Raw genomic sequence first — 14,559 nt, 5'->3', positions numbered from 1 at the left:
CATGGAACAGACTGACAGCTGTAAAAGGGGAGGTGAGAGGTGGGGACTGATTCAAGGAAGGGGAAGAGATTAGTCAAAAAACATACATGCATGACCCATGGACCTGGACAACGGTGTGGGGATTGCCTGTGGGAGTGGGGTAAAGTGCTCAGTGGATGGGGTGGGGGGAAAATTTGCAACAACTGTAAAAGCATAAAGAATAGCATAATTTTTTAAAGTTAAAAATAAAATAAATCAAATATAATAAAATAAATAATAAATTAAATTAAAATTAAATTGGTATGAAATGAAACAAAAATGACATGAAATAATAAAATACAATGAAATGAAATGAAATAAAATAAATAAAACATAAAGCCACTCCAGACGATGCTGCTTCTCCTTTGATCCCTCAGTGCAGGTTGGGCCAGGCCCTTTACCAGGTCTGCCTGCGGCTCCATTACAAGTTGATAGGCTGACCATTTTCCTATTTGAATAATTTCCAAGGATATAATGGAAGCCACTGGAAACATGATACAAAATTTTAAATGATTAAGTTATTTTTCATGAATGTACAGTAGTCCCTCCCCCAGGGGATGCCTAAAACTGCAGACAGTACCCAACCCCAGATATACTATGTTTTATCTGACACATAACATACCTATGATAAAGTTTAGTTTATAAATTAGGTACAGCAAGAAATTAAAAATAGCGTAATAGAACAGAACAATCACAACAATATAATGTAATAGAACATACGTGAATGTAGTCTTAGCAAACTCACACTAATTTCTTTTTCCTTTCTCATAATTTCATAGGTTGAAGATTTGTTCTTACAGATCTTAGCAACGTAAGCATATGATCTTTATTCTTTCCTTATGAAATCAAGAACTTCACCTTTTCACTTAAAGAATGCAATTTACAGCTTTTCTTTGACATATCTGAACCCCCAACATTGCTACTCTTACCTTTGAGGACATTATTAAGTAAAATAAGGGCTCCTTGAACATAAGCACTGCAATACCTCAAAGTCAACTCAATAACCTACATGGCTAAGTGGCTAAGGGGTGGGGAGCACATAAAGCATGAAGTCACTGAACAAAGGGATGATTCATGTCCAGGGCAGAATGCAGTAGGGCAGTGCAAGCTTTCATTATGCTGCTAAGAACACTGTATAACTTAAAACTTAAGGAATTTAAGGGAGGTTCAAGATGGCAGTGGAATAGGTGAATCCTACATTCACCTCCTCCCAGAACCAAACAGGAATTACAATTAAAATACAGAAAAATCTACCTGAGTAACCAACAGAAGACTAGATGAGCAGAAGTCTTACATCCAAGGATTTGCAGAAGAAGCCACATCCAGACTAGTAGGATGGGCAGAAGCATGAAAGAGCTGGCCCTGCACCCACATGTGGTAATTGAGAATCTGGAGGGATATCTCAACTTCAAAGGTTCCCCTTGAGGAACAAGACCGACCCCTGCCAGGGTCCCCAGCTCAGAGCACCAGAGCCAGGTGGAGGCACCCACATAACATCTAGCTGTGAAAATCAGCAAGAACTCTTTCTGCCAGGGAGAAACAGGAGTCTGCTAAAGACACAGGTGCCTTCTTAAAGGGCCAACTCACAAAATCTCATTTGCAGCAATTCACTCTGAGGTCTGGCAGAGGAAAGGCAAGTGGACTAGACATGTGAGGAAAGACTGGAGTTTGTGGTTTTGAGGACAGCTGAATGAACAACTGCCAGGATCCTTCTGCTGAGTCCCTCTCCCACATCATAGGCGCCATCTTTCTTGGGTAGTCTTCTACCCAAGAAAGGGCCTAGGGGAACAGAACAGTCCCACTGCCAGGGACTCTCTGCCACAGCACCTTGTGGAGCTCACACCCTGCTGAGGAGTCAGCTGCCTGGACAGGGATGTAGAGGTTAGGACAGACTCAGGGAGTATCAGTGACTAAGTTGTGTGGCTCTTGGGCTGGGACCACTTCTCCCTTGCTCCCCCAAGTCTGACTGGCACTCCCCTTTACAGGAGAGCCACCAGTGGCACCTTCCCAACTCCTAGCAGCCTGACCCTGGTGAGCTCAGGCTCCTGGGAAAATCTGTGAGAGACTTGTATGGCTCTATGACAGTGGTCATTTTCCCATCACACACCTGACCAGTGGAGAGCCCTCCTTTCACAGGGCCATATCTTGATCTGTTTGGGCATGAAAAACTCTGCTGACCTCACCCTGACAATTTCCTGAGACTCCGCCCCACCACAAAGATCTGCAGGCACCTAGTGGGTGGTAACTAGACTTGGTATATACTGATATTTTTGTTGAGTGGCCTCAGATCCACCACTGGCATTCTGGCATTGAGATTGAACTTATATCAATCTGGGGAACACCACTCACCACTACCAAGTGACTCACTGAGAACCTTCCTCATGCAACTTGTGTATCGCCACAGGCTCTTTCAGTGACTGAGCCTAACAAGAAGACAGGAGGTGGAGGCAGGCAGAGGCAGATCTCAGGGTACCTTGGGACTTTTGCTGACCTACCCTCATGCTTATCACTGATGGAAGCGCCCTAGGTGCACAGCTTGGTCCTTTCCATGCACACCCAGGCCCAACAAAGACAGACATAAACTGTGGATCACTTTGTAGTTCCAAACAGGTTGCCCAGGGCCAGTCACAGACAGCATCTGACATTGATCAGCACCTGAGTCCATCCCAAGAGGTACCAGATCGAACATGCCCAGTGGCCAGCTTCAGACAACATCAGAGCGGGACCCAACTAGTTTCATAAGTGGCATATCCTAAAGGAGATTTTGGCAGGGACCAGACCCTGCTGAGGTGAATTCTGCTTAGTGTTGTCACCACTTACACAGCAGCTCATACACTGTGGTTGATATGGAACCTCAGTCAGCCAGCCTGAGAGACAAACCCGTGCACAAATAGATGAATAGCAATTAAACTCAATTATAACAGGAGGACTCACATAACCCACACAAGGGACATTCCTAGAACACCAAGATCAGGTAATTAAGGAGACTGTGTCACTGGATCCCAACAAGACACCTATTACATAAGGCCACCCCACAATGAGAAGGAGTCATAGCAATTCTTTCTAAAACATAGAAACAAACAGAAAGAGGTAGCCAAAACGATAAGACAAGAAACATGCCCCCCAATGAAAGAACAGGGGAAATCTCCAGGAAAAAAGCTAAATGAAATGGAGGTAAGCAATTTACCAGATATAGAGTTAAAAAAAAAAAAATGGTTATAAGGATCATCAAGGAATTTAGTAAGAACTACAAGAGCATGAAACCATAAAAATGATGCAATCAGAAATGAAGAATACAATATCTGGAATGAAGAATACACTGTAAGAAATAAAAAATAGGTTGGATTAAACAAAGGACTGATTCAGTAATTTGGAAGACAAGGTACACGCAATCAGAGCAGCAAAAAAGAAAAAACAATTTAAGAAAAAGAGGACAGTTTAAGGAACCTCTGGGACAAAATGAAATGTGATAACATCCACAACATAGGGGTACCACAAGGTAAAGAGAAACAGCAAGGGATTGAGAACCTATTTGAAAAATAATCACCAAAAACTTCCCTAACCTGGTGAAGAAAAATGACACACAATTCTAAGAAGTGCAGAGAATTCCAAACAAGTTGAACCCAAAGAGGACCACACGAAGACACATCATAAGTAAAATGGTAAGGGTTAAAGACAAAGAATCTTAAAACCTGAAAGAGAAAGAAAATTAGCTACCTATAAGGGAGCTCCCATAAGGCTATCAGCTGATTTCTCAACAGAAACATTTCAGACCAGAAGAGACTGGCATGAAATATTCAAAGGGATGAAAAGCAAAGACCTAAAACAAAGAATATTTTACCTAGTAAAGCTATCATTTAAAATTGAAGGAAAAATAAAGAGCTTCCCAGACAAAAAAAAGTTAAAGCAGTTCATTACCACCTAATCAATATTATAATGTTAAAAGATCTTCAAGAAGATAATTTGAAAAGAAACAACAGAGGAACATAATTAAAAGAATAAAATGGTGCCCTGACTGGTGTGGCTCAGCGGGTTGATCATTGCCCTGCAAACCAAAGGATAGTCAGTTCAACTCCCGAGTAGAGCACATGCCCAGGTTGTGGGCCAGGTCCCCAACTGGGGGTATGCGAGAGGCAACCCGTCAATGTTTCCCTCACACATCGATGTTTCTCTCCCTCTTTTTCTGCTTCCCTTCTCCTCTCCCTAAAAATAAATAAATAAATAAAAAATTTAAAAATAATGAAATGGTAATAAATACATACCTATCAATAATCACTTTAAATGTAAATGAATTAAATCAAAAGGCATGGGGTAACTGAATGGATAAGAAAACAAGATCCACATAAAGGCTATCTACAAAGTACCCACCTAAAAATGAAAGACACAAACAGATGGGAAAAGATATTATATGAAAAAAATGGAAACAAAAAAAAAAAAACTGGGTAGCAATACTTAATCAGACAAAATACACTTTAAAACAAAGGCTATAGTAAGTGACAAAGGACACTACATAATGATAAAGGGATCAACCCAAAAACAGCATATAACTGTTGTGAACACTTATGCATTAAACATAGGAGCACCTAAATATACAATATAAAGCAAATCTTGATGTACATTAAGGGAAAGTTTGACACTAACACAGTCATAGTAGGGGATTTTAACACATTGATAATAATGCATAGATCTTCCAGACAGAAAAACAACATGGAAGCAGTGGCCATAAATAATAGACTAGATCAGACGGATTTACTTGGTATCAGCAGACCATTTCATCCTGAAGCAGCAGAATATACATTCTTTTCAAGTGCATATGGAACATTTTCTAGGTTAGACCTCATGTTAGGACACAATGCAAGTTCTCAATAAATTTAAGAAGATTGAAATCATATTAAGTATCTTAATGATATGAAATTAGAAATCAATAACAAGAAAAAAAAAACCTGAAAATAAAGTCATGAAGGTGAAATAACATGTTACTAAACAATGGATGGGTTAACGATAACATCAAGGAAGAAATCAAAGATACCTTGCAACAGATGAAAATAAGAACACATCAACCCAAAAACTATGGGACACAGAGAAAGCAGACTTAAGAGGGAAATTCATAGCATTACAAGCCTACCTTGAGAAAGAGGAAAAATCTCATATAAACAACCTAACTCTACAGTTAAAGTAACTAAAAAAGAACAAACAAAGCCCAAAGTGAGTAAAAAAGGAAATAATAAAGATCAGAGCAGAAATAACAAAAATAGTGTCTTAAAAAACCATACAAAAGATCAATGAAACCAAGGGCTGGTTCTTTGAAAATATAAACAAGATTGACAAACCTTTAACCAGATGTATCAAGAAAAAAAAAAGAGAAAGGACCAACATAAATGAAATCAGAAATAAAGAGCAGAAGTAACAACTGACACCAAAGAAATACAAAGGATTATAAGAAAATACTATGAACAACCATATGCCAACAAACTGGGTAAGCTGGACAAAATGTATTAGTTCCTAGAAACATACAATCTTTCAAAACTAAATCAGGAAGAATCAGAGAATCTGAATAGACAGATCAAAACTAGTGAAATTGAAGCAGTAATCAAAAAACTCCCAACAAACAAAAGCCCTGGACCAGATGGCTTTGCTTCAGAGGTGAATTTTACCAAACATTCCAAAGAGAACTAACACTTGTCCTTCTCAAACTATTCCAAAAAATTCAGGAGGGAAGACTCGCACGCTCATTTTATGAAGCCAGCATTATCCTAATCCCCAAAACAGAAAAAGACACTACAAAAAAAGAAAAGTATAGGCCAATATCCCTGATGAACATAGATGCTAAAATCCTCAACAAGATATTAGCAAACTGGATCTAGCAATAAATTTAAAAAATCATATACCATGATCAAATGGGATTTATTCCAGAGATGCAAGGTTGGTACAAGATTCACAAATCAATAAATGTGATATACCACATAATCAAAATGAAGAAGAAAAACAACATGATCATATCAATAGATGCACAAAAAGCTTTCAATAAAATCCAGCACCCATTTATGATGAAAACTCTCAGCAAAGTGGGAATAATAACATAATAATGTCCATTTATGACAAACCCACTGCCAGCATCACACACAATGAGCAAAAACTATAAGTGCTCCCTGTAAGACTGGAAACAGGACATGGATCTCCACTTTAACCTCTCTTACTCAAAATAGTATTGGAAGTCCTAGCCATAACAATCAGACAAGAAGAAGAAACAAAAGGCATCCAAATTGGAAAGGAAGAAGTAAAACTCTCATTATTTGCAGATGACATGATCCTATACATAGAGAACCCTAAAGATTCCACCAAGAAACTACTAGAACTTATCAATGAATTTAGTAAAGTAGCAGGATACAAAATTAATATCCAGAAATCGGTTCCATTTTTAAAGGGAAATTAAAACAATCCCATTCACAATTACTTCAAAAAGAGTAAAATACTTAGGAATATACCTAACCAAGGATGTAAAAGACTTGTACTTGGAAAATTATAAGACACTGAAAAAAGAACCTGCAGAAGCTACAAATAAGTGGAAGCACATACCATGTTCATGGATAGAAAGAATTAATATCATTAAAACGTCCATGCTACCTAAGGCAATCTATAGATTCAATGCAATGCCTATCAAGATTCCAATGATATATTTTACAGAACTGGAAAAAAAATTTTTCAAAAATTTATATGGAACGACAAAAGACCCCAACTAGCAATAGTGACTTTGAGAAAGAAGAACGAAATTGGAGGAATCACGCTACCTAATGTCAAACTATATATAAGGCCATAGTAATCAAAACAGCATGGTACTGGAATAAAAGTAGACATGTAGATCGATGTAACAGAACAGACAGCCAGGAAATAAACCCATGCATTTATAGTCAATTAATATTTGACAAAGGAATCAAGCACAGTGGGCTAAAGATAATTTATTCAATAAATGGTGTTGGGAAAATTGGACAGATTCGTGCAGAAAATGAAGCTAGACCACCTTCTTATGTCACACAAAAGAATAAATTTAAAATGGGTTAAAGACTTAAATGTTGAATCCAAAACCATAAAAATCCTAGAAGAAAACATAGGCAGAAAAATCCCAGACACTGCTCATAGCAATGTTTTTTTCTGATACATCTCTTCAGGCAAGGGAACCAAAAGAAAAATAAACAAATGAGACTACATCAAACTAAAAAGGTTTTACAGAGCAAAGGAAACCATCAACAAAATAAAAAGACAACCCACTGAATGAGAGAACATATTGGCCAATACATCTGATAAAGGGCTAATATCCAAAATTTATAAAGAACTTATAAAACTCAACATCAAAAAATCCCCAAACAATCCAATTTAAAAATGGGCCAAGGACCTGACAGACACTTCTTCAAAAAGGACATACAGATGGCCAACAGACTATGAAAAGATTGTCAACGTCACTAAGCATTAGAGAAGTGTAAATTAAAACCACAATGAGATATCACCTCACACCTGTCAGAATGGCTATCATTAATAAATCAACGAACAACAAGTACTGGTGAGGGTGTGAAGAAAGGGGAGCCTTTTGCACTGTTAGTGGGAATGCAGACTGGTGCAGCCACTGCGGAAAGTAGTATGCAGGTTCCTCAAAAAGATTAAAAATGGAACAGCCTCATGTCCCAGTGATTCCGCTTTTGGGAATTTATCCAAAGAAAACTGAAACACTATTTCAAAAAAATATATGTACCTGTATGTTCACTGTAGCATTATTTACAATAGCCGAGACTTGAAAGCAGCCCAAGTGTCCATCAGTAGATGAATGGATAACTCAAGTATGGTATATTTACATAAAAATATACTACTTAGCCATAAAAAAGAAAATTTTACCCTTTGCGACAGCATGGATGGGCCTGGAGAACATTATATTAAGTAAAATGAGCCAGTCAGAGAAAGACAAATACCATATGACTTCACTCATATATGGAATCTAATAAACAAATTGAACTAACAAGCAAAATAGACAAGATTCACAGATAGAGAGCAGAGTGACAGCTATGGAGGTGAAGACATTTAGGGGGTGGAGGAAATGGAGTGAAAAAGAAAAACGACTCATGGACATGGCCCACAGTGAGGTGGTTGGAGGGGAAGGAGGTGGATAAAGGTAGAAGAGGGTATAAAGGGGATAAATGGTAATGGAAAAAAATACAATAAAAATGCATTTTAAATAAATAAACAGCAGACATCAACAATAGTATGGTGATTAGCTCAAGGAAAGGGGGTGGGGGGAGTAGAAGAAAGTAAAGACAGGATAAATGGTGACGGAAGGAAACTTGACTTGGGGTGGTGAACACACATTATATCATACAGATGATATATTATAGAATTGTACACTTGAGACCTGTATAATTTTATTAACCAATGTCACCCCAATACATTCAATAAAATTTTTTAAAAAATAAATGAATAACTTATGGATTGTTTCTTGAATTTTTCCATATAGTATTTTTGGACCACAGTCGACTACAGATAACTCAAAACACAGAAAGAGAAAACACAGAAAAGGACGACTTCTGTACCATAAAGTTAGGTTAAGTTATATAATCAGCAACTTTTCCCTGCCAGCTTATAAGGAATTAAAGCTTAAATCTGTTTAAGTGGTTATTTTCAGCCCCCCAAGGGACCATAAAAATCAGGACTTAACAAACAGCCCCAAAGGCAAGCTTGCTGGCATCTGTCAACACAGGTGAAGATCAATATCATGTCACTTTCCTTGGCAACAATTTAAAATCGGTGTCTTAGCACTACAAGGGACTTTAGCATCTCACCGCAAAACAAGCAGCACAAGCAGGGCACCCCTGTATGTGAGCCACGCTGAGGGAAGGAACAGGGAGTTACAAGTTGCAAGCTGACACTGGTAAGAAAGAGGGGAGAGTCCTTTCACCAAACACATGTGCAGCCCATGTTTGCTAAAAGGTGTTTGATGTACATCACCTCCACAGCCAAAATGACCAGCAGCCCCAAGCCTGAGTGTTGCCTTGACTTGGCTCATTTGGTAGAAAACCTGGAAAGGAATACAGCCCTGCAGACTGCCTGGGCTTTGGAATGACAGTGCAGAACCAGTTCTTTGCATTTAACTGGGCACACAACACTGGCCGGTGAGCTGTGAGCATGAGTAAAGCCAGGTGACAGAGAGATACACAGGAGAGGAGCACTGAGTTACAGGGCAGGAGGACTGGGGGTTCTGGGTGCTCCTACCTGGACTGGCTTCTGGCTGCAGGGAGCTCAGAGGAAGTGGGGGCGAAGATTCGGAGGCCTCTGCAGCTGGGTGTTCAGCCACTGGACAGATGATAAACCACCTCTTCCCTGTGTGCAGGACTAAAGGGCAGGACAAATACAGCTGGTGATTACAAGTACATTTCTCCCAGCGTGACCTTCACCACTGGCACCAGGCTTGCTATGGACACGTTGGGAAAGTTGTCTCACACCAGTGAGGGGATATGCAGCACACTCACAGACTCCTTGTTGGCAGCCAGAGGCCCTAACAAGCACCCCCAACACAGGCTTAGTTCCCAGGACACCCAAGGTACTATCACTAAAGGCTTAATGCTGGCCAGAGACTAGCAGACAGTGGCGAGTCCATGCCGTGCTCACTCAACATCTGAGACAGACAGGGAGGACATCTGGAGGCAGGGGGAAGGCAAGGGCACTACCTACACGCTCCAACAGCCCCTCAGTGTGATGGCCTAACCCCTAGCAATATGCTCAATGGGTCTCTTATCAAATGCCTGCTGAGAGACAGAAGGGACAATGATAGAAATGTCTTCTGTAAGGTGAGCCTGGTGGGGGTATGGTCCTGGAGGCAGACATACCATTCTGTTGATACACCGGGGCGTTTGCTTGGGGTTGGCGACTCTCCTGAGGGAGGTAAAGGGTCAGAAATCAGCAGACTGCATGGACAGAGAAATGGGTGCACAATGTGGCCTTAGAACATCTGAGGGCCTTGGAGCTTGGGCGTTTCCAACTGAGCTGAGGGCACCCTGTTCCTGGCCACCTCACCCAACACTGCACACCCTGTAGGCTCCTCCAGCCAACAATGTCCAGCGCTGTTCTCAGAGCCTAGAGCTGGGGAATAAGCAGGCCTTGGCCCTCCCTGGACCCAGCATCCTGACTCACCTTTCCAGCACCCAGGCTACAGGTGCTGAGGGGTGGCGGGCTTGTCCCAGGGTCAGAACCACGGTCAACATCTGTGTCTTCACTGAGCATGTCCTCCGCCTTGTCCATAACATCCTTCATCTGCTCAATGAACGTCTCCCGTTCAGCATGCAGGATGAAGTCATGCTCCACCTGCAACGCATACACAGCCCTGCTCGTGGGGACACAATGCCAGTCTGCCAGGTCTTCACTGATTGATTTGCTTGATTTCTGCTCTGTATTAAACCCCAGTGGGGAGACGTGGCCAGGTGCCTGGACCCTGGGCCCAGAGCTGCGCAGCTCAGCAAGAGAAGCCACGGCTTGAGCAGCAGGCAGCCACCTGTAGAAGCCAGAGGAGGGAAGGCTGATAACAAGTGGGGCAGACAGCCAAGTGCCCACAGGACATGGAGGAGGCAGCCTTACCAACCCAGGAGATGTGCAACTGACTCAATCAACCTGGCAGGACACCCACTTACCATGTAGGTGGCGATCTCGTCAGGCGCATCCCCATCCAGGTCAAATTTGAATGTCACCATCTTGTGGTTGTGTGTCTCCAGCTGGCACTCCACCATCTTATCGCCCGTGTTGCATACCTACAGGACACCAGGGCAGTGACACTGGGTAGGAGGTCGCGCCCAGTCAACCCTGCACCCACCAGCCCACCACACCTGTCTCCTCACATTCAGGATGGTTAGTCGCGGCCGGCTGGCCTTCTCTTGACGGGAGCGCATACGCGTGGACCTACGGTGATGTTTCCGGGCAGACTTGCCTTCCAGCTTCCCCCCACCAAACATGCCTTCACAGCTATCACTCAGCTCTCTTCCAGAAGTGACATCAGATCCCCCATAGCTGTTGGAAAACTAAGAATGTCACTATGTCCAAGAAAACCTGCAATCTGGCTTTACTTGGGAAGCTTAGCTTTTCAGGAAACAGCCATAATCTTTAATATCTGGGTGTGCTCAGCTGGAAAACCCAGAGGGTCTGAAGCCAGGCATGCCCAGGAAAGAAACCCCCAAACCCGCAGCGCCTCCTCCCCCCGTCCTGGGCAGTGCTGAGGTTGTGGGGGATGCATGGGTTTTCTGCCCCAGGGACCTTGGTCTTCTCAGCTTCCTGACCTGCTCACGGTAAACATCAGAATTAAGAAACAATCTTCTCCCATGCCTCAGGTTCCCTATCTGTGCAATAGTAACTGGAGCACGCTAATTGCATGAGGCTGTTGCAAGATTTGAGGATAATCTGGAAAGCAGTGAGCTTCATGCTGACGTATGGGGGGGTTGGGGGCACAAGGTCACTTCCTGTAACCAGGTCCCTCCCAAATTCAATGTGCCCCATGACTGGGTGACTACAGGCACCCAGCAGTGAGGTGCCAGGAAACCAGCGGTGTGAGTTCGACTCTGCCCTGGCCCCCAGCCTCCCCCTCGCCGCCAACCTGGAACACCCTGGGCACATAGACCAATACTAAGGCCCAGGACACACCCTGGAGTATTGGACAACCAATTCCAGCAAATACTGACAGAGATCTCAGAGGAACTCCCTGAGGCTCTACCAGGTCAGGATGAGAACTGCTAATGTCATTAGAAACCCTGATACATGAGGGGGAAGCGAGGTGAGATTCCTGTGACACAGCAACTGGCAGTCTGAGTTGGCCCATGGGCAGCGCCATCCCCATCCCAGCTGGGCCGTTACCTCTCACAGCTCTGCAGGAGGCCAAGCTGCTTGTCCTGTGAGGCCTGCTCCTGAAATAAAACCATGGAAAGAATGATGGGGCACGTTTGCTCCCCCGCAGCACAGCCGTAGGTAGCCCAGCCCAGCCCGATGCGTGATCCTTCCGACTTTAGCAAGCAGACCACATGAGGCAATGGGTGTGAGGGTTTTCATCTTGTGGGAGCCAAAGAGATTCCTAAAAACTGAGGCCCTCTCTTTTCCAAACATGCTAACCCACTCTGATCATTCCTACAAAGCACACAGGCCCAGGAAGTCTTATCATAGGCCTTCCCATCACCTCCAAGGGAAAGTAGCTTAAATCTGTGTGTAGAAGATCACGCATTCCACCCGGATGTGCATTTTTAAAAATGTGATACCTACGGGCAGTGGAGAGTAAATAAGAAGGGCACCTATGGCTATCCCAAGACACACACTTCCACCTTCCACACTTCTAGGGCTAAGACCAAGCCCAAGGACCAAATATAAAGGTGACATGCTGGAGGCCTAGCCCCAAGGGTAGGGGGTACACACCTCTGGAGCCAAGTCCAAACTCGACTGAACAGCTGGACAAAGGCTGGAGATCCCAGGCCCACTGGTCAGTGGTAGGTTAGCAGATGGCAGCAGTACAGAGGTCTGGATAGGCAAGCTCTGAGCAGCAGCCACCATTGTAGGAGCGAGGGAGCTGGGGGGCTGAGGCAGGAGCTCTGGGGTGGCAGGCGGCAGCACTTCCGGCAGAGGCGGGGAGAGGATAGCAGCAGGAGTGGGCACCGTGGAGGCCTGGGCAGTGACATCCACTGCATACGGAGGCAGGTGGCCAAGCAGGATCTATGGGCACAGAAGACAGGGATGCAAGTCAGGGTGCCTTTGCCATCCCTGAGGGCCCTGAGCACCCTGGGGCACAGCAGGTGCTTTCCTGTCCAGGCGAGCAAACACACCTGGGGTACGGGCATTGAAGGATCCCTCTCTAATGCACCCACACCTGCCACATGCAAGTGCTAGCCTCAGATAATTTTTACAGTCTTAGAAGAAACAACAACAAAAACGCACTCCCAAGTCACCACTTCCATAAAATCTAACTTAAAACCACACTTCACCTATGCACATCTAGCTGAGTCTAGCTGAGAAGTGGGTCAAACACTGCCCCACCCCTGCCTCCTGGGGGAGGGGCCCTGGGTCTCAGCCTTCCAGGGGGAAACCTGGGAGCTGGGCCGGACTCCCTGCTGTTCCCTTTCTAAAAGCTCTTGGTGGAAAAGCTAACACCAGTTAGCCCATTCTACCCCAGTTTGTGGTGTGGTCAGAAATGGAACAATCCCAGCTGGGCCTGCTGGCAGGAGGCTGATCAGCCACAGGGAAGCCTGTGGGGTGGCCAGCCCAGATCATCAATAAAAACCAGACCCTCTTTCAGCCAGGCAGTGGGAGGCCACAGGCCTGGAGGGTGACCTCTGAGTGCACAGTGCCTTCTTCAGCCACTGAGCAAAGGACCCAGTGCCAGTAATGTGCCAGGCCAACATGGGCGGCAAGGTGACAGTCCAGGCCCTGACACCGCAAACCCCGAACTTCAACATGGGCCTGTATTTCCCCATATGGCCCGGACCCATTACTCTGAGCAACAAGCTGTCCACGTGCTTCCTCAGTCAGGGCATTGGACCACGGTGCCTCTTCACACTCATGTGTAAACAAACACCATCCTGTTAGTCAATAAAAACCATCCCTTCCTTCTCCAAATACAAATCCCTTCTGGGACTCAAACAGCAAGTAACACATCCAAGATCATCTGTATTCGCTCAGGACATGGAGTCTCAGTCCAGACTGGAGTACGTGGAAATGAGTTGGGGCATTTGGCACCCTGCCAAGCTTTGGGATGAATCTTCCTGATAGAATCAAAAGGGGGCATCAGCCCCACCTTATAGGGGAGAAGCCTAAGCTTTAAAGGAAAGAATGGTGTCCACAGGCAGAGGGCTATTGAGGTATAGGGCCAGGTGAGAGGGTGCGCAGGTGAGAGGTGCTCCATACCACTCCTCCTCAACACAAGGTTGGATAACAGCCCTGACACTCTAAAACACGCTGAAGCTGCACAGGTATGTGGAGCCTCCTGACCCTGGGGCATCATCCGTGCCTGCCACAATCACCTTGGAACCAACAGACACATGTTCCAAGACCTGCCCGGACCACAAGTAACAGACCACTCCCACCCAGAGCCCTGGTGCCCCATTTCCCTGCTGACATGGGGGTTATCCACCTACCTCATTTTGACAGGTGACAAGACAGGGAATGTGAGCCTCCCCAGCTCCCACAGATGGGCTGACACTACTGCATGGAAGCTGCCAGGCCACACCAAGGCAAGGGCAGGTGACATGACATCCAGCAAGGCTAGGAAACCCCCCCCAAGCAGATGCTACTGACTGTTGGGAAAGGCCCATGGTCAAACCTTTGGTTCCTGACACATGCTAGGAGTGAGAGGAGGCAGCAGACACCCCCAAAATGATGAGAAACCAAGCCTGCAGGATAGCACTACCTGCTCACCCAACCCCTTCTACCCACGCCCTCCAGCCAAGGTTCTGAGGAGGAGCAGAAGCCCATGGACTGTTAGCATCTCCGGGTACTAAGGGGTCTCCCAGTACCTAAAGAACAGGCCTTGTCCAGCAAGCT

General features: G+C 44.5%; 1 protein-coding gene across 12 annotated transcripts in view; it reads right to left on the bottom strand.

Annotated features, from left to right (window-relative positions):
* Nucleotides 1-14,559, bottom strand: part of WNK2 (WNK lysine deficient protein kinase 2) — a 153,862-nt gene that overhangs the window by 85,781 nt on the left and 53,522 nt on the right. For all 12 annotated transcript variants that reach the window (XM_090273953.1, XM_090273954.1, XM_090273955.1 and 9 more), the window contains 7 exons: nt 12,442-12,735; nt 11,893-11,942; nt 10,887-11,055; nt 10,683-10,799; nt 10,189-10,359; nt 9,885-9,930; nt 9,271-9,390 (listed from right to left, as the gene is read on the bottom strand). In XM_090273953.1, the coding sequence (XP_090130079.1) occupies nt 9,271-9,390; nt 9,885-9,930; nt 10,189-10,359; nt 10,683-10,799; nt 10,887-11,055; nt 11,893-11,942; nt 12,442-12,735 (967 nt within the window). The remainder of the gene's footprint in view (nt 1-9,270; nt 9,391-9,884; nt 9,931-10,188; nt 10,360-10,682; nt 10,800-10,886; nt 11,056-11,892; nt 11,943-12,441; nt 12,736-14,559) is intronic.

Source organism: Furipterus horrens, unplaced genomic scaffold, assembly GCF_987537825.1.
Source record: "Furipterus horrens unplaced genomic scaffold, mFurHor1.1.pri manual_scaffold_4, whole genome shotgun sequence".
Lineage (NCBI taxonomy): Eukaryota > Metazoa > Chordata > Mammalia > Chiroptera > Furipteridae > Furipterus > Furipterus horrens.
This window is presented reverse-complemented; position numbering and strand designations above follow the sequence as displayed.